Raw genomic sequence first — 25,037 nt, forward strand, 5'->3', positions numbered from 1 at the left:
GTAGCCAAAACAATAACACCACAAAAAGACCACTTGCAAATTGCAACAACAGTTTTCTGTGAAACAGCCTATTTTTTTTGTCCATTAAAAAAAAGGCATTATAGATCAGTGCAGTGTGCACCCACCATGACTATTAAAGTTATGGACATTCAAAGGTCACCAACAGAGAACTACAATATAAAGTGTTCTAGAAATCATGAGAGTCTGTAGCAAGAAGAGCTCAAAGTTATAGATGTTGTACTAAAGTTAGTTAAGGACTAGCTAATAAGCATGTAATTTTTTTCAGGATTGAACATGCATGTCATGGCTCTTGACTCCCTGGCTGTATTTAACTCTTAAGTGCATGGGATAGCAGTACTGTTGATGTTTAGTAGAACATGCTGTGGTGGTACATTATACATGACCTAATGGATCAGCTGCTTAGTAGTTGGACTGTACATGTGTTAGCAGCCATCTGCTACATCTCATGAAACAACATGTAAGTCATGAATCCCAATCTCTGCAGATTTGACTGACATATTTTTGTGTGAAGTAAGGTAGATGCTGGTATTATGGATCAGGGAGTATTAAGGGTCGCATAGCTTAAAATATGCTCAGAGGTTTAAATTTATGAAGAAATGGATGATACTACTTCAGATCAACATAGACAGTGATTGTAAGTCATAAGCTAACCACAAATCCAATAATTAGAGATAACAATTCAATGCTGCTCCAGATTAGCTACATGTACCCCTCACCATGTAGTAAGGAGTATGAAGATATAAAGTGCAAACCCAAATCAACTACAGTGTTTCCACAACATTTACCACAATTGGATATAAAATAATGAACTTATATAATTATGGAGTAATTAATATTGTGACTCATAATATCCCCATATGACTTGTAATAGGAGCACTTACAGTGCTTTAGAGAAAAGATCATACTGCCCACCGCATGCATGGTAGGATAATTTTTGAAATTTTAGGATAGTGTAGTTTATGGTGCCTACAAGTAGTATGAAAAATTGGGGTCACATTATTGGTAATGCTTTTAAGTTAAGTGACTCATATACCTTAACTGTAATCATGGTATTCGATTAATCATAGTGAACCGATTTTAATTACCTTGATTGGGAGTAGACTGGCGGCGCCAGACCAAGCCTATAGCATTAATCTCTCCCCAGATCACGAGGTTTGCGGTCTGGGGGAAGACTAGCTATATACTCTAGCATTCAATTCCCTCTGCAAACAACTCGCTCTATTGAAGTATTCCGTGCACGTGCGCGTTGTATTTAATGATTACGTAATCCCGCAGTATACGGGTTCACCACAAGCCAGTCAAGTGGTCAGCGCCTTAGCTATATAAACCGACTTGCGGCTAGTGTTTATAGCTATCAGTTGTTATTTTACCCTCTCTAGTATTTTACCCTCTCTGGTGTGAATACGACTATAATTAATATAGCTAGCTATGTTGTCTTCAAGCGCTCCCAGACGACAAGGGAATCCAGTAACTCGATCAAGTGAGTCATGTCATCATACGCTATTTAGTTTAAACAACCTTGAGCAGTGCTGAAATACGTCGCTGAAGTATCTAATTATATCATTAGCTTGCTACCTTTTATAATACAAATACAATACTAGAAGCTGTATTTCTTGAGGGCAGAACAAAACAGCAAAAAAACCACAATTTAATTTAAGAACTATAGCTATTCAAACTTAGTACGTAGCTGTGTCTAGCTGCTGCCAGTGTATTGTGCTATGTAGCAAGTTTCACTGAAACATTATATAAGCTGAGTTGTAAAATAGAAGGGCGGCATAGTACCTATTCTAATCTCATCTCTCATCCAGGTACATTTACCAATGGTAAGATTTCAGTACCACCAGTGAGGAAAACCTGTGTACCTCGCGTGTTGTCAAGAGACGAAGCAGAGGAGGTCAGAGTGAGCTCCAGGGGTAGGCCACTCAGGACAACATCATCAGCAGGGCAACTAATGGATGCCAGGAGGAGAGGTAGCGCTGATGACAGGGAACATGGAGTGCCTCTACTTTGGAAATTTGGTGTTTTACGATCCCATGTGATCAGCCAAGATCTCAAAATTCAACAAAGTCCAATTGCCGAGGGTGCCTTTGCTGCTATTTTCTCTGGAAGACTTGTGGATGATAGAAGTTGTGTCATAAAGGTACCACACGAACGGTTCATTGGCACCGAGCATACCATGGCTGTTAAAAACAATTTTGAGAATGAAGCCAATCTATTGTCACAGTTCAACCATCCAAATATAATTGAATATTTTGCAGTGTTTAAGAGTGGTATCTGCAGATGTCCGGTATTGATACTAGAAGAGATGGACTGTAATTTAACTGAAATGCTTACAATGAATGATGACGTTGACATGTGCACACAGCTGAGCATCTGTAGTGACATTACCTCAGCTGTCAGTTACCTTCACAGCATGGATATTATCCATGGTAACATAACATCAAATAATATTCTCATTTCAATGGATGATGATACTTGTACAGCGAAGTTGTGTGATTTCATGCAAGCGAAAAGCGAGGTCTACACTCCAAAATATGTGCCATCTTATGAAGAGAATTCCAGCATCTTTTTCACCAGTCCAGAATTTGCCATGTGTCCTGATCCACTGCGGCTAACAAAGGAATGTGACATTTTTGCATGTGGTGTAGTGTTCCTGCACGTGGGGACACAGAGACCACCTCAGTTGACACCAATGTGGAGTGAGTCCCCTGTCAAAATGAAGGCAACAAAAATCAGTGAAATGGACCGCAGAAGAGAACATCTCTCTTGTCTTGGAATGAATCATCCATTAAAACAACTTATAGTCAGTTGCCTTCAGGATGACCCAGGACAACGACCAGAAGCTGAGAGACTGGATACTCTGGTTCAAACACAAAAACAAACTACATTACAAGTGAGTGAATTGCATTCATGGCCACTTACAAAAGTAGCTAAAGTATTTTGATTTGTTTATTAGCAATAAGACATAACAGATGGTCATTCACAATAGCTATTACAAGTACTGTATTTTTCCTGCAGAGAAATGACTATTGTGATTATGATGGAGTGATCAATAGATCATACGTTCCTGTTCAAATTAGTGAAATGAAGAGAAGTGCTAGTGCCCCTTCGTACAGCAAAATGAGAATACGTGCATCATCAGTTACAAGCAGTACAAGCTCATGGAGTTTTAGGAGTTCTACAAAGCAAACTATGTCACCAGTGAGTGACAGCAGCTCTGAAGAACCAATGTACACAACCCTCAGAAATCGAAAGGCTGCCAGTGAGGCCAGACTTAATACAATCACCAACAACCTTGATTACAGAACACAAAAGCCGAACAAGACTACCAAAGGTGGAGTCAATACACCCAACTTCTGTCATGAACTGTAATTAATTGTTTAACTTTTACAGTATTCAGATGGAAATCACTACTCCCATTTGGAAGAGGCAAGAAGCCAAATGGTCCAGTCATACAAAAACACTGTATTACTAACCCAACAAACTTCAGGTAAGCATTTAACACATTGTTATATATCACACACTTAAATTCCTTCTTTTTAACAGAAGGATAACATCTGCGACAAGCGATAGCAACATGGTGACAGACAGATGTTTAGGTAACTATTTCATCACTTAATAAAAGTACAACAATTTAAATCATCTTCTCTCCTTACAGCCTCAATACCAGCTCAGTGGGTATAGCATTACAAGTCAAACATGAATTGCATTACACCTACAAGTAACTCTTAGATCATAAACGCTGTACATGTGTTGTCATGTTTTTATAAAATGTTATGATTCGATTAAGATTTATGGAATGTTCGATTGATGCCAGCCTGTCTGCTGGCTATTTAATCAACATCAAAGATACCTAAATGGAAAGAATGGGATAACTATGGGTTACAATTGATTGAAAACACTGACCTGTTCTGTTGTAAGAAAAGCCACTATTTGTTGGTCCTCGACTGAATAATTCTTTGTAACAAACTTCTCAAAAGCAGAGAAGTTTTGTATGACATTGGCCTATAGTGGAGATAAGTGACAACAGAACCCAACCACTAGTACTTGCAGTTAGAAGATTTTAACACTTGGAAAGCCATTTGTGAAAATGGCTTCAGATTTTAGATGTCATTCAGATTTTAATGTTAATTGTATTATATGGTTGCTATACACACTGTACTATAGGTAAAACAAAAGGCCCAATACAATTATTGTAGCGTAAAATAGAATAACATGGTGGCTGTACCTTAATGGGACGAAACAAGATATGCTCTGTCTCGTCATTGGCCAAATAAAGACTCATACTCCTCAAGATACTGGGAAGTTTCTCTTTGATCATTCGATTAGTAGTTGTGACTACTTCATGTACCTTAGCTAATAACATGACAGAGGTCAAAGTACAATAGACAAGAGAACACAAATAAGTGACATGCACACACACACACACCTGGTTCAGCAAATGGTTGCTGTTTTATTAACACATTAGCTGCAGTCCCACTCTTAACAGCTACTTCCAAGACTACTTCAACCTAAAATAGTAGCATCAATTAACACACAATCTTCCCTGGGGCAGCATACCTTGGATAAGAAATCCTTAATAGGAGCAATTAGTTCTGATGACACATGGCTAATAAATAGTTCACAAGTTTTTTTTAATTGTCCATCAACTTCCTTAAGGTCAAGCGGTCAATCATAAAAGACATTAATCAGCAATGATACACAAATACCTTTCTAGAGTCAATGTGGCTCTCAGTCAATTCTGGTGTTCCCTATGGTATGATAAATCATACCCGATTAAGTGCTAACCAATACCACACATTTCTTTAAACACACAGGAATGTGTGTGTGTGTGCGCGTATATGTGTGTGTGCCCGTATAGCATAAATATTTTGAGGGGGAAATATTTTTGAGGTTGAGCAATGTAACAGAAATTTTTGCAGATTTGCAAACTATATTTTATAAACATGTCAAGGATGAAATTTTTACCATTAACCCCCAAACCTCTAAATCAGTAAAAACTTTTCCCATTGAAATATTTAGGCAGCATCTGTCTGTCAATCTGTGTACTTGTCTATATTTATTGTATAGTGTGTGTGTGTGTGTGGTGTATAGTGTGTCTTGTGGTAGAAGCAGCCACTCAACTGTGCTGGTCTTGCTCTGGGAGTCTAGAAGCCCCTTAGAGTAAGAAACCTTACTCCCACTTACCACATCTGTACCAGGTAGAATTTCTATGGACATAGACACAGGAACAGTTAACTGTCTCCATACCCAAATGATAATTGGGTGGGTAGGGCACTTATACAATAGAGCAGTAGTTCTATGTGGAAAGTGTAGTGTTCATGTGTGTGTATGATAATTGGGTGGGTAGGGCACTTATACAATAGAGCAGTAGTTCTATGTGGAAAGTGTAGTGTTCATGTGTGTGTGTGTGTGTGTGTGTGTGTGTGTGTGTGTGTGTGTGTGTGTGTGTGTGTGTGTGTGTGTGTGTGTGTGTGTGTGTGTGTGTGTGTGTGTGTGTGTGTGTGTGTGTTCCACTTTTCCCCCTGAGACTTGATGCTCCTGAGGATTTTGCTAGCACTGACTCTGACTCTTAGCATAGAGGTGTCCCATTTCCTTGAATAAATAGTATACAAAGCATCTGAATGCCTTGTTGCTTGTTGTATTGCTTTGTGTGCACGTGCATGTGCGTGTGTGTGTGCATATATCTGTTGCTGATGCACGCATAAATATGCAGTGTGCATTGCACAACTTGTAAGTACGCATAACGAAGTAAGTGTTTTGCACGTATGTTTATATGCACACATTGTCTAGTCTACACAAACTTTACTTGTAGAAAGAACTCCAAAAAAGAGTTGTTACTGCCTAAGGAAAACATCTTTGAGCGTTTCCTTAGCAACTCATAGGCAGCATTCCTGGTGCGTGAGAAGTCCAACCCAAATTCAGTGATAGAAAACTCCACTTTGAATGCACCCATTTCTTCCCTCAGAATTAGCAGATGTTTTATTAAAAACAATTCTCCATCTAGTCGTGTCTATTGGGAAGCAAAGACAGATAAATGCACTACATTTTGTCACTATAAAAATGAAACCAGAGAAGAAAACCAAATCCACTTTAATGCACTGATAAGCTAAGAAATTGCTGAGCATTCAAACCAAACCAGATGAAGCCAGTAAAAGTACTTACATCTGCAGTTACATAAAAAAACAGCATATGTTCCTCAACAAAGTGTCACAAAACAAACACCAAATCTGGTCACACACCATTTCAACAATACTATCACTCAGTGGCCACACTGAAAAACAATACCTTATTTCTTTCAATGGTCTGGGCAGCTGATTGTAGTGACAGAATGCACTGCGAGACGGCTTCCTGTGCTATCCCTTCAAAAATATATTTCTATAAAAAGACAAACAGCATGATTTATGCCAGCCTTACAAGGAAAACTGTATAAGGAGTGGCAAGCGCCTTTTCTGGCTAGGATTACAGTATCAGGTTTGAATTGATGTTTTGAGATGAGATCTCTTACAACTGATGGGAAATGATGGTTTTCTCATAGACACGCAATTGTCTGAATTAACAAAGTTAACAAGAGGGAATATACAAGCTGATCTGACTAATTGAAGTGTACCAACAGAATAGGAAATTAATGAATACACATTTAACCCAAACAATTACACTATACACTCGTGTCATGAAGACTTGTTAGGACATAGTCACACATTAATATAGATCTATTGAGTATTGGTAGAGTTTCTTTTTGGGACTTTCAGTCTGTGCTCACCTCAATACAGCGATAGAGTTTGGACATACACAAGATACTCCTTCTCACGGTCGGGTACCACATGGCGTGGATGTCTACTACTGCTATCTTCTTGTGGTGTATTTGTTTGGTTGCGTCTCCCTAGAAAAGGGAAGAAGGTATAATGTTACTGTCATTGTAAAGCCTCATTAACATATCTAAGGGATTAGGTGGGGCCAGGTGGGGATTTGTGATTTGAAAGCCAAACCTGCTGAAGTTACTGATCCCCAAGTTAAGTCATAGATGCATACACCTATATAGTATGGTGTAGTCAAGAGTTCATAGTATGAGGGAGAGTGTCTAACTGCCAATGCAGCCTGTACAAAATCACTGCACAAAATAGACAATGATCTTTGAACAAATTAACACTTTTACTGATGATAGAGAACTGTTGATAGGTGTTGAATGCTGTTGATTGGTGCTAAATAAGGTAAAGCCTTTGTTTGTTCTATCAGGTAGGGTACCAGCAAGAGTTAATAATAGGATTACTATTAACTCTTGGTACCAGGCTCACAGTGATTTTGCCTGAAAATGTGTCCTACTCTCTCCTTTACTATGAACTCTTATGTAGTGTGTGTGTGTGTGTGTGTGTGTGTGTGTGTGTGTGCGCGTGCGTGCGTGCGTGCGTGCGTGCGTGTATGTATAGTGTAGTATGTATGTAGTGTAGTGTGTGTGTGTGTGTTTGCATTGCGTGTGTGTGTGTACTGCTATTGTTGTATATACACACTTATTAATCAGGATGATTCACAGGACACGTGTTAACATTTACTATTGTTTATATACACACAACACATATTATTGGATTAGATACCACCTCAAATACAGAGTCATGCTCAGACTGTGGATCTTCCAGCACCTCAATGTCTTCCTGCATAACACAAGAACACAACTGATACATTGTTAACTGAAGTATTATACTGAAAATGATGTAAGGCTTGTACGTATGTAACATAACCTAACTAGTGTATAAAACATCAATTTGTAGGGTAAACATTGAAACTGTCAGCTGTGAAATTTCCCTACACTGATATGGCTAATACATTGAAACCTCCTTAGTGGCCAAACCCTTTTGTAATTCTTCTACCTAAGATGTACTTCATGACCTCATAAATAAGACCACCTCGCCATAGTGACCAAATCAAACACCACTCTAACTGCCTCATTATTAAGGTCATAGTTTCTGTAATATCACCAGCCACTTACTGTTAATATAAGTTTCTCTGGGTATGCTAAATCTCCTGCTGCAGGTGAATAACCACGAATATCTGACTCAATAAATTTCTACAGAAGTAACAGAGACACTACAGGGAGCAGTTAATCCATGCCCACAATCAAACCTGTGCACGATAGACCAGTCTCTGCTGTACATCCTGTAGCATTTGCGTCATGATTAGCCCGAATGATGTCATTTCTTCCTCTATGATATATATGATGTAACCGATCAAAAGCAATCTATTATCAAACACTTTACAATGATAAAACATTAACAGTCCATTACACAACACTATTGTAGGGTTACTGGTGAATACTTCTAAGAAGGACACTATGAATACAGTCCTTTACAAATAGGTATCCTTAAATTATGGGAACTCGAGAAATACGTTGAGTAACGAATATATGAATTGTGACCTCAAAGGAAGCCTGCAGTATTTCTGTTGGTTGATTGGGCATGACAGTTAAATGTGCTTTGAAATTATTGGTGTTGCTGTGTATGCTGTGATGTGTGTTTACGATGGATACCTTTAGGTTTCACTTGTTCTTCTATCATTTCAGTCTGCAAAAAAAATTTATATATGTTTTGTTAAACAAAATACCAGACATTCACGTACACTCATGCATGCACATATCACACACATAATATTTAGTAATAAACAAATAACACACGTACGCACACACATCACATGCATGCATGGTCACACGCATCACACATACAGACAAGACACATGCACGCACACACGCCACACATACTGTAGACACACCCACATGCTACACAAACAGTACACACACACACACACACAAACACACTACATACATTTAATATACTGCACAACTCAGCTAGAGTCTCCAAATGGTTGATCTTAATAATAATTGGTCTCAGCACATCGTAGAGAGAGAAACACAGGCTCTCCAATAGTCCACTACAAATCACTCATCACAACGACAGCTCAACAATGCAACAAGTAACTCACTTCAACTCTGAACTAGGCAGTGTGAAGAAGTGGTAATACAACTGGTGTTCACTCTGACATAACCGACACAGGTAGTTACAGCTAGATCTCACCTGGAACAGAGGAGTGTAATATTAATATTTTATAGTACATGAAATTCTCTTGAAGGGACATACGAATGTGAATTGACTTTTCCACAGTAGAACTTTTCTATAAGGGACGTTAAGAATGCTGTGAGTTCAATTTTGCTGTAATATTATTGAAGTTTCCTCTTTCAGAGGTAAAACTTATGGAGCCAGACCTGTCACCAAATCTTATAGTCTTTTATGGAGGCTTTTCCACAGAGTGTGTTAAGAGACGTTTTACTGTATATCCAATGTTAGTTACGATGCTTTCAGTAAAACAATGGTTTCTCTAGGATATCACTTTAACACTTTGAGTGTTGATGATACCTTGCTTATTGAAGCCACCCTATAACAATCTTATATAATACAGTGAGCAAAAGCCTGACCAACTAACACAATAAAGGTGACTAAGGATATTGCATCATAACTTTTCACGGATTTGCATTTGTACAGGCTGTACTGAAGTAGGATACTCTTCCCCCTATAATATTACGAACTCTTGGCATGGGCATAAATACAACTTTGAGGGGGGTCCTAATATGTACACTTACCAGATTGCAGGTATCTGTGCCATGTTGTTTCTGGAATGCTTCATTGCTTGTTGCGATGATCGGTAACAGAAGTTGCCGACGCTGAGAAATGTAACACTTCTGACAATCCCTCAGTAAGACCTGTGCACTGTACAACAGAAACAACTACTATAACTACTGCCAACCAATTCTTCAATCGAGTACACTGGAACCTGTTAATGTGGACACTAGACACTTAGTTTAGGTCTGTAGGATTGGTTGGTCCCAAGTTGTCTATATTATGAAGTACAGCTAGATTTGGCAGTAATATCTCTTGGACCCAAGATTGTCTGTTGTAATATATAGAGGTTCTCCTCAAGGGCTAGTCTAGTTGTTAGGGCCAAACTGTACAGCAGAAGACAGCTAGGTTCCAAAGTATAACACTGTATAATATTACTAATTCTTGTACTTTGTGGTATTTCCAACAGGAAATACAACAGCCACTTTAAATTTTAGTGGATTCTACATGACATGTCTTTCTCCCTAAAAGCACTTCAGAGAGATTTTATGGAAGGTATCAAATGATCCTGGGAATCTTGTCAAAATTTTCTTATTCAATTAACAATACTTTCTGCTTTATGATTTGCAATTTAATTTACAAAACAAAACACAGTACATTAATAATTTGTAGACGCACTGTAATGAAGTAATCAAGTGTCCCGCAGGCTAGTGTTATGGCTACTAGAAACACTACCACCATGCCTGACTTTAATTTCAAATATTTCCACATTAATATTACAGTTTATTTTCACCAGCAAATTTTAACTACTTTGATAGAGGTGAACAAATGGTACACATGTGTTATAGAAAACAGAGATATCATACTAGCTCCACATCTTAGAACATTGTGGCCTATTGTAACGGATGTTTGGATGAGTGTACAAGGTTATTCATCTTCATTCTAAATGATTTAGATATTTTAATACTCGAGGCAGGTATCCATGGTTGCCAGGTTGAATAGGGCCCAGCAAAAATCAAGTTCTCTAACATGACATGTTTTAAAATATTATACGGGAATGCAATGATTAAACAATAATTAAGTGGGTACATTAGCCAATAACTTGGAATGATACCCACTATATTGCATTGTATGTAAAAGAGGTAAACAATGTTTTATCAAGAGTTTATAATTGTCAATCTAAAGGTAAAAATCATTGTATAAAGCCCACCCATGATCAAACTAACTCCAATTGACACTTTTACAGATGATAGAGGAACTGTTGATAGATGTTGAATAAGGTGAAGCCTTTGTACTCAATAGAATTGACTGCAGTGTTGATGGCCTACTTTATGTTGATGATGGTGGTGCTCCAGCTCCCATACAAGTTATGTAAGTTTTAGAAAGCTTTTTGGTAGAAATTCAACCTTTTCGGTAGAAATTCGGTCACTTTGTAGGAACATTTGGGCTTGATTACATTCAGCTGATACTGCCAAGTCGGTTATGAATTGTAATGAAGGTGACGATGGTTCATGAATACTGTACATTGTCTGATATGATTATCAATTTGTAGACTTTATGATTCACATTTACTCACATCGCTACTCATGTTTGATAGTCAAAATGTGATGGTAGGTATTACATGTAAGGCTGCAACAAATACTGTGAATTCTCAGCTGCTTGTTAAATATTCAGTAAAATTGCAGAGGAAGTTGATCTAACCTAGGATTGTTTGGTGAATTAGTTCAACACGAGTTTGAGATCACGAGATGAATAATGACGAGTGACCAACCTATCCGCTCCTCTGGCAAAATTGGTACTCGAATGCTTGTTAAGATCACGTGATCCATTTTAGCCAGCACATATGGCATGATGTATCTGTCATATCTGTCATCAAAAAATGACACCAGTGAAGTTTGATGTGTGGAATTTAATGCACATTGGAGGTCAGGAACACTAACATCAGTACTTCAATACAGTGTGTGTATCATTGTTGTTACTTGACGTTACTTGACAACGTTGTAAACTGTGGCCATAAAGCATGTCACATGATATGAGCTACATGTAGCATTAGTGAGTACTCCATTGTTAACAACACTGAACTTAATTGTTAGTTTTTCATCCTCCAATACTCAAAATAGTAGTGCAGAGGAATGGATTTTTATTTTATTAACTGGATAGCTGAACTAGCTAGCTAAAATGACTCAGAATGTAGTTTTCTTAGACTGTTCTAGCTTGGCTGCACTTAGCCACCAGTGGTACAAAAACTTCTTGATACAGTAAAAAAGACAAAATATTTAACCTAAAGAATATTCAGATACTGGAAATACATGATCGTCTCAGCCATAATTACAAGTCAAAAAACTAGTGCTGAAATGAATAGTCGGTTATTTGACACATTCGGTTGGCATGGCATTATTCGATTCGTTCCAATACTATTCAAATATTTGTTAACACTTTTTAAAACTGTGCTTAAATGGATAATGCCAAGTTTGAAGCTTACGATTGTGAACAAAATGGCATATTCATATGTTAAAAATCTATTTTAGAAGAGGTAGAAGCTCTACAGCTTTATACCTTGCTCCCTAAAGAGGGTTTCAGTATTTATTTGATAGAAGTAGGTGCTTAAAGAGTAATCAAATATTCAGTCGTTTCGTTCACAACTATTCGAATAGTGAAAATTGCTATTCGTTTCAGCACTACAAAAAACCAAATTCTACTTAATCTTGACCCTAGTTCTTGGTGATTAACTGTTACGGAAATACGATATGAAAAATAAACCTGAAAACACATAGGATTGCTGAAAACATAGGAAGGCTACTGGGTGGGAAATCTTTGGAGCATTAATGAGTAATAATGGACCATTAGGTTTCTGTATACATGATCAGTTTTCCAATATATAGTCAAACGAGTCAGTTGTGAAAGCTTCCACTACTGGGATATGATGTAACACTAGGTCTTCCTATACAGTCCAGTGTAATTAATAACAGTAAACAAACCTCCCTTGTATCCCTATAGAATACCACTAGTAAAGGCTTGTTACTGGCTAGTTTCCCACCAACCGCCATGCAAGTTTCTGATCTAGATGGCAGATGTTGTCATTGCCGACTTCAGCATTGTTAGCTTGTACACACTTGAATAACTCAGGGAGGCTACTCACAGAGTATCTTTTGAGCCATCTGTGTGCAAACCATTTCTCAGCAAGTTTATGATTTTGGAAAAGAGTGCTAACAAAACACATAGGTCTCAATGAATGGGAGACAGTCTCTGTAGTACATGTAAATCAGAAAGTACTACCCAGAACTGAGTCACATATAATATTTTGCCATGTCCTATCTGCGATGTGTCAACTTCTGGGAAGAGACTTCCTGGCTGGTTGTGACCATTTGTATTGGCATAATATGGTTTCCAGAATTATGCATCGGTACCTCTGTGCTACCCCTAGGTGTTACCAGCTAGCATCGCCACTAATGCTATCAAAATATAGGCTACCAAGGATCATTACCTCTAGACTAAATCACATCGACACACCTTCCATTCAAGCAATACATAATATATTTTGTTGACAAGAAAATTGAGATCAGCTCTTGTGACAGTCAGCAAGTATAGTGGCTTCTAGTGAATACTGAAAAACATCATCGTATTGTTTTATATATTAATACATTTTGAGGGCAGACATTGGGCTTGTATGAAGTGTTCAATTGTACAAATTTATATTGTACCAATTGGAGTGACAACTAGCTTTCACTATCTTTGTCTCTCTCTACACTCCTTAACAAACCTCTAATGAGTTGTGTATTGTGCACTACTAAGTTGTAAGCACTACAAATGGTGAAAACTACATTATTGTCTAGACAACAGTGAAATCAAGTTGTCAATATGATATTATGTCTCGACACTTCAAGCGCAAGAAGTTCTAGTTGTTGTAGTAGTAGTAAAATGTCTAGCATAACTTGACCTACTTATGGACTAAAATAGTCTCAATACTGAGGTGGTCTTAATATAAAGTACACCTTTGCTGTGCTTTGGGCATGGTCACTATAATGAGGTGGTCTTAGTAAAGGATTGGAGTGGACTATTATAATATGTACCTTAATCAGAGCCATATTAAAGGTGATGTAATAATTCCTAGTAAATTAAGTATGTCATTTTCTAAACTTGGCGCAGCGGTTGAATAGCAAGTTTCCTAAATCCGCCAAGGCTTGGTCCCACTGGGAGACGTACATCAGAGACAATTATGCTGGCAGATCATAGTAAAGCCTGACAGGTTGCTATAGGAAGACCCATAGCACAGCCTTGTTATTGTGTATTGATAATGTCTATAAGCTCCATTGTGTTAACAAGTGTTAATGGCTTTAATGTGAAGTGTCTGGACATCAATTACCATCATTTGTTCAGCATCACTAAGTGACACTTACAGAGAGGGATGCTCTTTGATGAGAGGTCAGTCACAAGAGGATGCCACTATTGAGAAAATAGAAAATTAGTGTACAACAGATTAATGTGATGCCACGTAACTACAAGTATCATGTTACAGCAAAACCTTTCTAATCCAACATCTTCAGAATGTCTTCAGGCTTTAGGCTGACATGTTTCCTACAGATACGAGGCTTGTGCTCAGGTATTATAGTGATGTTTAAGATAACAAAGTTTACAAATGAATAAACAAGCACACATTCGTGATATTGTGATTCTATAAGCTTTAGTTACTTGGTAATTTGAATACTTCGTGACTTTTAAAAGTCAATTGAAGTTAATAATCCCTTACGCAATGTCTAGACACTCTGACTTCTTGAGAACTAATGATGAAACAATTTCAATCTAAAGGATGAGTTTGAGCCATGTTTGAGGAAATGCCCACAAGAGCATAGAAACAGGAAATATAATTTTGAAGTTTAATAGGGAAACCTCATTAATAGGGCCACTTATGTTAGTAAAAATATGGCCTCCTGGTCTTATTAATGAGGTCATGAAGTACACCTTAGCTGTGTTTAGGACCTACTTGACATGGTCACTATAATGAGATGGTCTTATTAATGAGGTCATGAAGTAGTGATGCACCAATTAATCGGTAAATAATCGGAAATCGGTTTCTTGGCCAAATTTCAGCAATATTGGTATCGGTAATTATTAGTAGATTATTTTGCTGATTAATTTTACTGACCCTGATGGTGTTGTTTTCATAAAAATAAGATAAAAATGAAGTTTAGAAATGGCAATTTTACAAAATATGTGTGAAATTTTGGTAAACATAAACATCGGATCAGTTATCGGTATCGGCCATTATATGATTTTCAATATCAGCTAATCGGATAATCGGCAAAATCTCTTATTGGTGCATCACTATCATGAAGTACACCTTAGCTGTGTTTAGGACCTACTTGACATGGTCACCATTATGAGGTGGTCTTATTAATGAGGTCATGAAGTACACCTTGGGACCTACTTGACATGATGAGGTGGTCTTTTAATAAGAGGTAGCCATGAAATATGGTTTCACCACTGAAGGTATATTTACTGTACACAACTTTAGTTTATCATAACACAACAATTAGGGAACATGACAAAAATTATGAGCCATTAAACCAGTCTTGCATTTATTTGGCTTTTTATTGACATGCTAACGTATTTACAATCCAATAAGAAGGGAAAGAAAAGAGAGTTTGGCTTTGTGAGAAACTGCCCGTAAGAGTTAACTAATCCTGTATCCTAGTACTCCATATGTGGCCACTAAACTGATTCCTTTTCCTTCTACTAACAAACTTATCCAAATTGTTTTCCTTTGTTAAGTGATGAGGTCATATACTCCTGTAAGTGGCTGAAAACTGTGATTGAGTACCATTGGTGGCTGAAAGCTAAAATCTGTCCACCTGCATTGCTATTTTCAGCAGACATTAACCATGTGCCTCAGTGCTGTGATGGAAAACTTCAGCCTGTTACAATCACAGAAACAATATCTCACAAAAGGTGGGAGTTATCAAGAAGTAAGGAAGGGGATGGCATATCAACCATACAAGAAGACAAGTTGTGATGCAATATGACATCATCATCACTTGACGACAACATTTATGGGAAATGTGTATACTGATATCACAATGACTTGCTCTTAATTAATTGGCATAGAAAATGAAAGCACTTTAGTGTAAATAACATAGCCATGGTAAATAACTAACAATATGAATTACATTTTACAGGAAACTACTAAACCAATTTATCAAGAGCAAATAATGGAAAAGAGAGTATCCAACTCTCAAGTAATAGCAGGAGACTAAAAGTGTCGCAAACCGTACTGCAGTGCTTGTGGATTCCTGGTAAAACTGTTTCTATGAAACACTTTGTGGTTGGTGCACAGTATCTGGGGGAAAGCTAATTCAGATGTTCTATAGAAGTCATACTCTGTGACCATTACATAATGTTATATGTGACTCCTTATAACAACAGAAGCTTATAAGCGCTGAAGGTGGCTTAAACTTGAGAATTATTACTGTTCATTTAAGACAGAAATTTTAGACTACAACAATGACTTTTCAACTGACTATCTAAAGCTTCAAGGTTGGCTACAGGAAGCAGACATTAGACCACTTCATTATAGTGACCATGACAACTACCTCATTAATCCTTACAAGTCAGTAAGTGTAACTAAAACTAAGGATTCTACATTTGAGTAGAAATTAAAAAGCCATGAAATAAGGAAGGTCTCCTACACCTACCTACACACAGCTTTACTAGTGGACATTTATTTTCTACTTTAGTCATATACAATACAGCCTGTCAATAGTATACCCATGACTGCATTAGGAAATAAATGTCCACTAGTATATCTGTAGGTGTAGGCGACCTCCCTACTCTTTATTTCTATGATCCCTAATTAACTTAAAAATTCCTAATAATTCCATGCACTTTTTTTGTTCACTCTTTTTGTAACAATTTATGACTGGTGAACCAGTATATATCACATCAAAGGAAACAATGGTGCCGGATAACAATACATGCCCCGACCATCAATTACTGAAAGTGAAGTGACTACTACTACACTTTGATTTCAACTATATCTCATCCATTACAAACAAAGATTAGCACAACCGCTTCTACAGTCATTATGGATACAAACATGATAGTCAACAGAAGAAGCCATCACAAACTACAGTATTTGCCAGTCAACTCCTATGCAGTAGTGGAGAAAGTAATTGGACATACAGTAAAAGAGGACAAAGAAATCAACGATGGTATGCATGGTGGTAGGCAAAAGGACCTAAGCAATGTTGAATAACAAGAAAGTAGTCAAAATATGAATCAACTCAGTCAGTCAGTCGGTCCATCAGTCAGTCAGTTGGTTGGTTGGTCGGTCAGTCAGTCAGTTAGTAGAAACTTTTGCTAAACAAATTTTAAAAAGAAACTGGTTGCAAGCATTTTGGCTCTGAAGGCATGTATGGGCCAAAAGTAGACTGGTTTTGGGAAGACACAAACCTCAGCTATTCCATGATCCCTACTATACAGTACTACCAAAATGCTAGATCACGAGTTCTCAAAAGCAGCCGTGTATGGCTTCATGTTAGCAAATATATTGGAGGGAGAAACTTTTATTAAAACCACCAAATACAAATTTGAAATGCATGTTTTGTCAACGTTTTTCCCAAGTGCCAAAAGTTAGCTCAGTTTACCAACACCATATTACACCTCTACAAACGCTACCATATTTCACTGTATACAGAGTAACCCATATAGCAGTTTGTGTTGTAACATACACAAAACACTGAAAAAACAGGAATGCAAATGTTTTATAATTAAGGATTCTTATAACAGCTGTGTGTTACATTGTATCCTAACAACTATCATGTGTAAGTACTCACTCAGGATATTTGTCCAGTCTCTGCTCTATTTCCTTCATTAAAATCTATAGACAGACATTAAACACATACACACAAACACACATGCACTGCACACACACAAAGCAAAGCCTACGACAGCCATGTGAAATACAGTTATTGCCACCCAGTGAACCAGCACTGGGATACCTGTGCACCATGGCCACTCAGGTACTTAAACCTTCTGCAGGAAAATCCTCCTGGGGCAGGGCTAGTAACCCACAGGAAGTCTCACAAAGAGGTCACAGAACCCGAAGTTCCACAACAACCCCAACACCACTAAACGAGACAAGGACAGTTGGATATTTGTTTCCCCAGTAAACACCGGGTACTCATTGATGTTACAGCTGCTTCCCCAGGCCCCAATATACAGCTGGGTAGACTGGAACAATGTGAATAAAGTTTCTTGCTCAAGGAAACAACACACCAAATTGGCATAACCAGGCATCAAACCTGGAACTTTTTGACTACCAGGCTGATGTGCGCGCACGCGCACGCACACACTCGCACAGCACACATAAACACTATACACATAAACTCACTTTAATCCGAGATGCATTGGTCCTAAATTTCCCATAATAATTAGAATATGTATGCTCAGGAGGTGTCGTGGTACCCTGCAATACAATAGTTAAACCACAAATTACCATATATGGAGAAAAGTTCAGCAGCAGAAAGCACAGTCAATGTATGTGTCTGCGAAAGACACTATACAACCATTAATAGGGTCACCTGAGGGACCAGACCGATGGTTCAAAAAGAAGGCAGTTGCTATAATGAGGTATATAGTATTATTGATGAGGCCATGAAGTACATCTTAGCTATGTTTGGGACCTACTTGACATGGTCACTATGAGGTGGTCTTATTAATGAGGTCATGAAGTACACCTTAGCTATGTTTGGGACCTACTTAACATGGTCACTATAATTATTGATGAGGTCATAAAGTATACCTTAGTTATGTTTGGGACCTACTTGACATGGTCACTATAATGAGGTGGTCTTATTAATGAGGTCATGAAGTACACCTTAGCTATGTTTGGGACCTACTTAACATGGTCACTATAATCATTGATGAGGTCATAAAGTACACCTTAGTTATGTTTGGGACCTACTTGACATGGTCACTATAATGAGGTGGTCTTATTAATGAGGTCATGAAGTACACCTTAGCTATGTTTGGGACCTACTTAACATGGTCACTATAATTATTGATGAGGTCATAAAGTACACCTTAGTTATGTTTGGGACCTACTTGACATGGTCACTATAATGAGGTGGTCTTATTAATGAGGTCATGAAGTACACCTTAGCTATGTTTGGGACCTACTTAACATGGTCACTATAATGAGGTGGTATTATTGATGAGGTCATAAAGTACACCTTAGCTATGTTTGGGACCTACTTGACATGGTCACTATAATGAGGTGGTCTTATTAATGAGGTCATGAAGTACACCTTAGCTATGTTTGGGACCTACTTGACATGGTCACTATAATGGGGTGGTTATTAATGAGGTCATGAAGTACACCTTAGTTATGTTTGAGACCTACTTGACATGGTCACTATAATGAGGTGGTCTTACTAATGAGGTCATGAAATACACCTTAGCTATGTTTGGGACATGGTCACTATAATGAGGTGGTCTTACTAATGAGGTCATGAAGTATACCTTTAGCTACGTTTCACTTTGAGACCTGTTTAGCAAGGTTTTGAACCATTAAAAATGCTGTTCTGTATTTAGTTGGCAAGACTGTCGCGATAGAGTAAACAATTTTTTGATTGACTTCATTATCAGAGTAGATGACTGCTCTATTAGAGTAGCTCAATCTCAACCTACGGAAATTGTACATTATGTCAATTATGCCTCAAAATTACTTTAAAAATCTCATTTCTTTACCTAATCAAAGTGCATAAATTCCCTGAGATCCTCCCTAAATATTTTCCCAAATTTGGCATTTGTTGGCTACTCACTGGTTTAGAGGCTTGGATTGACTTGGTAGTATTCTTCAAGCTGGAGACCACATGAAGTTTGATGAAATTCAATGCTCTAGCTTGAAACTGCATGAATCGTGCCAAGTAGAGTTGTGACTCCTTGTAATGAAGCTGTGGAATTAATACAAAAAAAATACACCAGCTACTAAATATAGCCTTATATTACACACTAACATAGCGTCATGGCATTCATAACATTTCTCATTCGAATATGTTGCAACTAAGCCAAGTATATTTAACGGTGATGAATACTGATTTCAAAATGTATGTACACTAATACAAATAAGGGAATGGACAAGTATTCTCATTCTCAAGGTGTCCATGTTTGTTAATAGACCTCTACTGTATACCTTGCATGCACACATGCACCCTACATGAACAAATGTACAGACACACTTTATGCATGCATGCACACACACACTCACATACGGACGCGCACGCACACGCCCCCACACACACTCACACGCACCTTGTTCTGGATGAAGGCAATACACTCATCAAGACGTGCCAACATTGGCACAAAAGAATCACTTGTCACTGACAGAGCGGGTAAGTTTAGTTTCTGTATAACAAACAAGAAATAACATCATATTTCACTACAACTTGTAGTACACATCACACATACACAAAATCGTACAGACTTTAGTGACCCTAGTAGCACCAAAGTTTTATATTCCACTGAGACCAGGTCACTATAAAATAACACTGTCTTTCTATTTTGGAATCTCTAAAACAATGATCTGCAGTCACCTAGGTGACAAGAAAAGTATTTTTGACTAGCACTAGTACTAAGTCCCATTTTCAATCCACGCCTAAACAATAGGTATACTACAGATCTACTATCAGAAATATTAGGTGAACATCTTAGAGCAGGCTTTACAGTACTTACAACAGACAGGTACTACAGTGATTCTACCTGACCGATCTTATCCAGTTCATTAAAATACGACAACTTGGTGGTGATACTCTCAGCAACGTTAGTCAGTTTGGACTAGGAGGAAACAACACATTGTTACAAACAGTATTCTAGATTCTATAATGAGAAAGAAGCAAATTTGTAACCATATAGTCCAAGTGTATGTTCTATTAGAGTAAATAACAACACTTGCCAGTGTGCGTATATACTCTAATAGTAGACACACCTATTTCCATCAATTACTGTGAAACTTCTGAACTTTAAAAATACACATACAAAGCATACTACAAAAATTTCTCACTACAAAACATTTGAGCTGTGAGGCAAGTGCTTATAGTCCAAACACTCTAATAGAACATACACTTTATCTGTTAGAAAACACTATAACCCTGTCATACACTTAGCAAATCCTCTGAGACAAGGAAACAAGCATACTATAGTAGGCACCTGATCTTCCAGCAGTTTCTCACAAGCTTGGTTCATGGCATCAGTCTTACTGGAAACATAATTGTACTTCTCTTTCATCTGCTGTAGCTGGTCGATGGCTGTTGTCACCTCATTCAATATGGCATCACACTGAGTCCTGTACTCTGCCAGCTGACTGCAGTAAGTCCTGTAATTGTAATTGAGTGCAAAAACTGATAAGTGGTCTGTGGCACTTCTCTACAACAGACACTTAAAAGCCATGAACATTTTTTTAGCGTTTGCTGTGCAACAATAAAGGCAGAATACTTTTAAAAACCCTTCAAGTATGGCACAATAATGGATTGGTGAGAATAATGGGACTTGTGATCTCATTTGGCAGTTGTTAATAGTAAGGGTAGTAATTGATACTACAGTAAAATATTGTGTATGGTTTTATCCATCCACCAATTAGTTGAAAGAAAAATAGTTAAAGCCTGTTTAATCAGGTCACTGTATAAATGAGGTTGCCTGTGAAAACAGCAAACTACAAAGCAAATCTTTCCACCCCTGTGTGGTACGTAAATTGGCAAAGGTTTGGCAAGATTAAAATCATCATTTCAAGCAATTTAAATTTAGTGGCTAGGCAAATATAAGTCGTTTGCCAGCTATAGTCTCGCCAAACTGTCACTGAGTACTCCCATCATTTCAAGATTTCCATTTTTATAATTTATCTGGTTACAATATAACCCTCACTTGTATTGACTTTCCTCGGTGTTGTTAATATGTTTCTCAACCTCTGACAGCCATGAGAAGAACTGTTGTAGACACACAAAATTACACCACAAAGAAGCACTCAAGACATCGGCATACTTGTTGGGTGTTCTCCACTTCCCATGAATCAAGTCCTAATTGTTTCACTACATTCTCCAGGGCAGCCATTTCTGGTCCTATGGCATCATCAGTTGTAATGGTAGTTGGTGCTTCCCCCTTAGTAGCTAAAAACTCTTCCTGGGCCGTCTGTGTGTGCACATATGAAGACACTACTCTTTTTATAATATCATACCTCTGCCTTTCCAGGCTTCACTGACACTGCAGCGCTTAGTGCAGTGAACGCCTCTCGCTGGGAATCAGAAAGTGGCGCCAACTTCGTTTCCCATAGCCCCAACTTGTCTCTTAGCACGCCTGACTGACCAGCCTCCATTTCGGTATTTACAAATACAGTCCCACAATCACAATATAAATATTCTAATTAATGCGCGTTCTTATCGACAATTGATACTCATGAAGTAAAGAGAAGCAGATGTCGGTCAGTGCTTTAACGAATTTTGTTGTTGTAGTGTTGTAAAAGAGATACAACGGATTAACAAGAAGGAGCTAGAACTTAGCTTGGATAACAAGGCGTCTTGGCATGACGAGTACAAGGATAGTGCTTACATTTTTATCGGTGAGTCATTTGTTTATTGAGACTTGCTGTTAGTTTTAGTCACGTGTTAGGTGGACTGGATTATGATTTAACAGAGGGAGATATATTGTCAGTGTTCTCTCAGTGAGTTTATATATACAGGCCTAGTCTTCTCACAGGTCCCTAGTGGGATAGCACTTAATATACACGTGATTTTATAGAGTGCCTGCCCTAGATTGCTACACGTCTATATCTGGCAGGAGAACGCACAGTTAGCGATGATCCCAAGCCTTCATTTGATCCACAGAGTAATAGTTCTTCTGTTCCTGTAATCAGTTGATAGCATTTTAAAACACCAGAGTTCTCACCACAGAATACTAGGCAGCAATTTTGTAAAGACATGAACAGTATTGTAAAAGGGATTCAGTTTTTCAACAGGAAGTTTTAGCAAAAGAAAAGGTTTATGAATTTGTTAACCTTGAGTATGCTGTACAAGGGGTGGTCACTACCAATACTCCTGTAGAACCATCTGTGACTGGGATCAAGGTTTTTGATCGACGAAAATATACCTTGATCGCTTGATTTTGCCTTAAAATAGCCTTGATTGCTTGATAATTTAGCGCATATTTTCGTAAATTCTCGTTTTGTTTGCGAGCTAGTTTAATCACCACTTTCTAGGACGTCTTGATCGCTTGATTCACTCCAAATTGATTGCTTGATTTGATTTTGATCCCGGTGGCAGATGGTTCTACAGAACTATTGGTAGTGACTACCCCTTGCTGTATAATAGTGTGTGTTGTGTGGTGGATAGATTTGCCAATCTTAAATTCATCAAATACGATTTGTCAAGTTTTTCTTTCAAAATTTTCCAGTTGCACAGGATTTGATAAAAAAACTTTGGTACCATTCTTTTTGTCTAATTTCTACTTCACATGTGTGTCTATTTGGCATACTCAAGGGTGATATGTTATGATGTAACTGCAGAAGTTTTGAAGTTTTGGCTTAAACACAGGGTATAAATGATGTAGTGAGCTCATATAATTTATGTTACTAGTTACTGTGTGTTCCCTAACACTCAGTATTTGGGTTTTGTGCATGTATAATAACAAGTAAATATCTCCATCAGATATGGTGAAATTGTCAACATAAACTTGGTCAGAGATAAAAGGACAAAGAAGTCTAAAGGATTTTGTTTTCTTGCATATGAAGATCAACGTAGCACTATCTTAGCAGTAGACAATTTAAATGGTACAAAGGTAAGTGTGTATTGTTTGTATGGTTGTGGTGTGACTAGTGTACAGATAAGGATTGCTTGCATTGATGCATAATGTGTGTGTGGGTGAATTTTAATGCACATCCCAGAATTTTTATATCTATGTTAGTACCACAACGGTACCACTGAGAATCAACACTCTGAAAATATAAGTACCTTCAGTGAAGATTAGAACACGCATGGTCGGTCCATTTGCATAAGTGCACAATAATTAGATACCAGTTTACTGATACAACTGTGTTAACGGGACACCTCACTGATAAGGACATTTGTTGTGTTAGCATTTATAGAGAAACAAGTTTTTTACATTTATTTATTGATTTGTAAATCTAGCTGGTCTTAAAACAACAAACTAATTCTTTAATGTTTATCTATCATCTAGGTAGCAGGTCGTACTCTAAGAGTGGATCATGTGGGAAAGTATCGTAGACCACGTGATGAGAATGGTGAGGAAATCATCGAGAAAGGATGTGCACCTAAAACACCAACACCTAGTCCTTCTCCAGAGCGAAGTCCATCTCCTGTGAAGGTTAAAAAGGACAAGAAAAAACGTAGCAAACGTGATAGTTCACTGTCTGATGACCATTCACATTCTTCTCCTGAAGTGAAAAGAAAACGGAAACACTCACCAGAAGTGAAAAGAAAAAAGAAGCACAAAGAGAAGAAAAAGAAAAAGTATGAAAAGGCATTCAAACAGTTGGCACAGAAGCACAAAGAAGAACTTTTGCAGAAACAGAAAGAAGCTGCTGAAAAAGAAGGACCTAATGCATCACAGCTACCTGGCAGTAGTCAAGCACCTGGGGCCGGCTACCTGCTACATCCCAAAGGTGCAGGTCCCTCACAGAAAACTGATGGAGATGAAGAAGCAAAAGAAGAGAAGCCAAAGTTTCAACGAAGTGATTTCTTTGATGCAAATAACCCGTTTGGTTCTGTACAACCTAAGAAGACATATGACTACAGATATGACTTTGGTAGAGATGCATACAGACCAACCAGATATAATTAAACACATTTTTGTATTTGTAAAATGTTTTTATCGTCCTCATACATATCACTGCTTAAACAACTACAGTCAGCTATAGGATTGAATTCCTTGTCACTGTTGTTTCTTTTGCAAGAAGGTTGTCTTGTGTTGTGAAAATTTCAGGACTGACTAATAGTGTGCTGATTATCAAGGTATCCTGATTTTCCAGGTCAGTAAAGGAACACATGTCCAGTTTATGCAGGCGTCCTCAAGTGTCCACCTCAACAGTTAATGACTAAAAGCATGCGCATTAGTGGCACAAGGCACTTGTAGACCCTTGAAATAAGGACATTAATGCTACACTGCTTTATTTTTTTGTGAGTGCCTGGAGCTACAAAAGGTGAGTTAGCTGGTATGTAGGGGTGCCACTTTAGTCCATTCCAAATGAGACTAGTTTCGGTGCTGTCCTCCGCCCACTGGCTGGAGGATATGGCATAGCACATCAGGCATGGATGGAGGATGTGGCCATTATTGTCAGTATTTTTACAAAACCACTTCTTGAAGCAGGTGCTACCATAGGCATATATAGCTCATCAGTTTTAACAGTGTAGCTCC

General features: G+C 37.9%; 3 protein-coding genes across 3 annotated transcripts; 2 read left to right on the top strand and 1 right to left on the bottom strand.

Annotated features, from left to right (window-relative positions):
- The first annotated feature begins 1,342 nt into the window (after positions 1 to 1,342).
- LOC136241763 (uncharacterized) lies at positions 1,343 to 3,816 on the top strand. Its single transcript, XM_066033067.1, has 6 exons — positions 1,343 to 1,501; positions 1,830 to 2,914; positions 3,040 to 3,355; positions 3,415 to 3,511; positions 3,568 to 3,620; positions 3,680 to 3,816. The coding sequence occupies exons 1-6, from the start codon at positions 1,450 to 1,452 to the stop codon at positions 3,703 to 3,705; spliced, it is 1,629 nt and encodes a 542-aa protein (XP_065889139.1). The 5' UTR covers positions 1,343 to 1,449; the 3' UTR covers positions 3,706 to 3,816.
- On the bottom strand, positions 3,693 to 22,026 carry LOC136241757 (conserved oligomeric Golgi complex subunit 3-like). Its single transcript, XM_066033060.1, has 25 exons — positions 21,847 to 22,026; positions 21,654 to 21,800; positions 21,537 to 21,598; positions 20,826 to 20,991; positions 20,379 to 20,453; positions 19,932 to 20,024; positions 19,442 to 19,573; positions 18,010 to 18,084; positions 17,453 to 17,496; positions 9,647 to 9,773; positions 8,992 to 9,083; positions 8,835 to 8,940; positions 8,543 to 8,576; positions 8,140 to 8,219; positions 8,006 to 8,083; positions 7,617 to 7,670; positions 6,785 to 6,904; positions 6,310 to 6,399; positions 5,831 to 6,034; positions 4,731 to 4,772; positions 4,582 to 4,674; positions 4,451 to 4,532; positions 4,250 to 4,377; positions 3,928 to 4,026; positions 3,693 to 3,874 (listed from the first exon to the last, which is right to left on the bottom strand). The coding sequence occupies exons 1-25, from the start codon at positions 21,982 to 21,984 to the stop codon at positions 3,851 to 3,853; spliced, it is 2,385 nt and encodes a 794-aa protein (XP_065889132.1). The 5' UTR covers positions 21,985 to 22,026; the 3' UTR covers positions 3,693 to 3,850.
- LOC136241771 (RNA-binding motif protein, X-linked 2-like) lies at positions 22,016 to 24,525 on the top strand. The gene is made up of 5 exons (XM_066033078.1): positions 22,016 to 22,069; positions 22,121 to 22,227; positions 22,278 to 22,329; positions 23,312 to 23,441; positions 23,841 to 24,525. Exons 1-5 carry the CDS (start codon positions 22,065 to 22,067, stop codon positions 24,462 to 24,464), a joined length of 918 nt encoding a protein of 305 aa, XP_065889150.1. The 5' UTR covers positions 22,016 to 22,064; the 3' UTR covers positions 24,465 to 24,525.
- The last annotated feature ends 512 nt before the right edge of the window (positions 24,526 to 25,037 follow it).

The sequence above is a fragment of the Dysidea avara genome, chromosome 12 (assembly GCF_963678975.1).
Source record: "Dysidea avara chromosome 12, odDysAvar1.4, whole genome shotgun sequence".
NCBI classification, from domain to species: domain Eukaryota; kingdom Metazoa; phylum Porifera; class Demospongiae; order Dictyoceratida; family Dysideidae; genus Dysidea; species Dysidea avara.

What these genes read in the sequence shown, in the direction of transcription:
- LOC136241763 (XM_066033067.1), top strand. Translation starts at nt 1,450, where the DNA reads ATGTTGTCTTCAAGCGCTCCCAGACGACAAGGGAATCCAGTAACTCGA. An exon ending in GAATCCAGTAACTCGATCAA is followed by an intron (nt 1,502 to 1,829) that starts GTGAGTCATGTC and finishes TCTCTCATCCAG; the next exon opens with GTACATTTACCAATGGTAAG. An exon ending in GCCGAACAAGACTACCAAAG is followed by an intron (nt 3,356 to 3,414) that starts GTGGAGTCAATA and finishes TAACTTTTACAG; the next exon opens with TATTCAGATGGAAATCACTA.
- LOC136241757 (XM_066033060.1), bottom strand. Translation starts at nt 21,984, where the DNA reads ATGGAGGCTGGTCAGTCAGGCGTGCTAAGAGACAAGTTGGGGCTATGG. An exon ending in TTGCCTTCATCCAGAACAAG is followed by an intron (nt 19,574 to 19,931) that starts GTGCGTGTGAGT and finishes TTAATTCCACAG; the next exon opens with CTTCATTACAAGGAGTCACA. An exon ending in CTTTTCTTACAACAGAACAG is followed by an intron (nt 3,875 to 3,927) that starts GTCAGTGTTTTC and finishes CTTTCCATTTAG; the next exon opens with GTATCTTTGATGTTGATTAA.
- LOC136241771 (XM_066033078.1), top strand. An exon ending in TAGTGCTTACATTTTTATCG is followed by an intron (nt 22,228 to 22,277) that starts GTGAGTCATTTG and finishes GTCACGTGTTAG; the next exon opens with GTGGACTGGATTATGATTTA. An exon ending in ATATTGTCAGTGTTCTCTCA is followed by an intron (nt 22,330 to 23,311) that starts GTGAGTTTATAT and finishes TATCTCCATCAG; the next exon opens with ATATGGTGAAATTGTCAACA.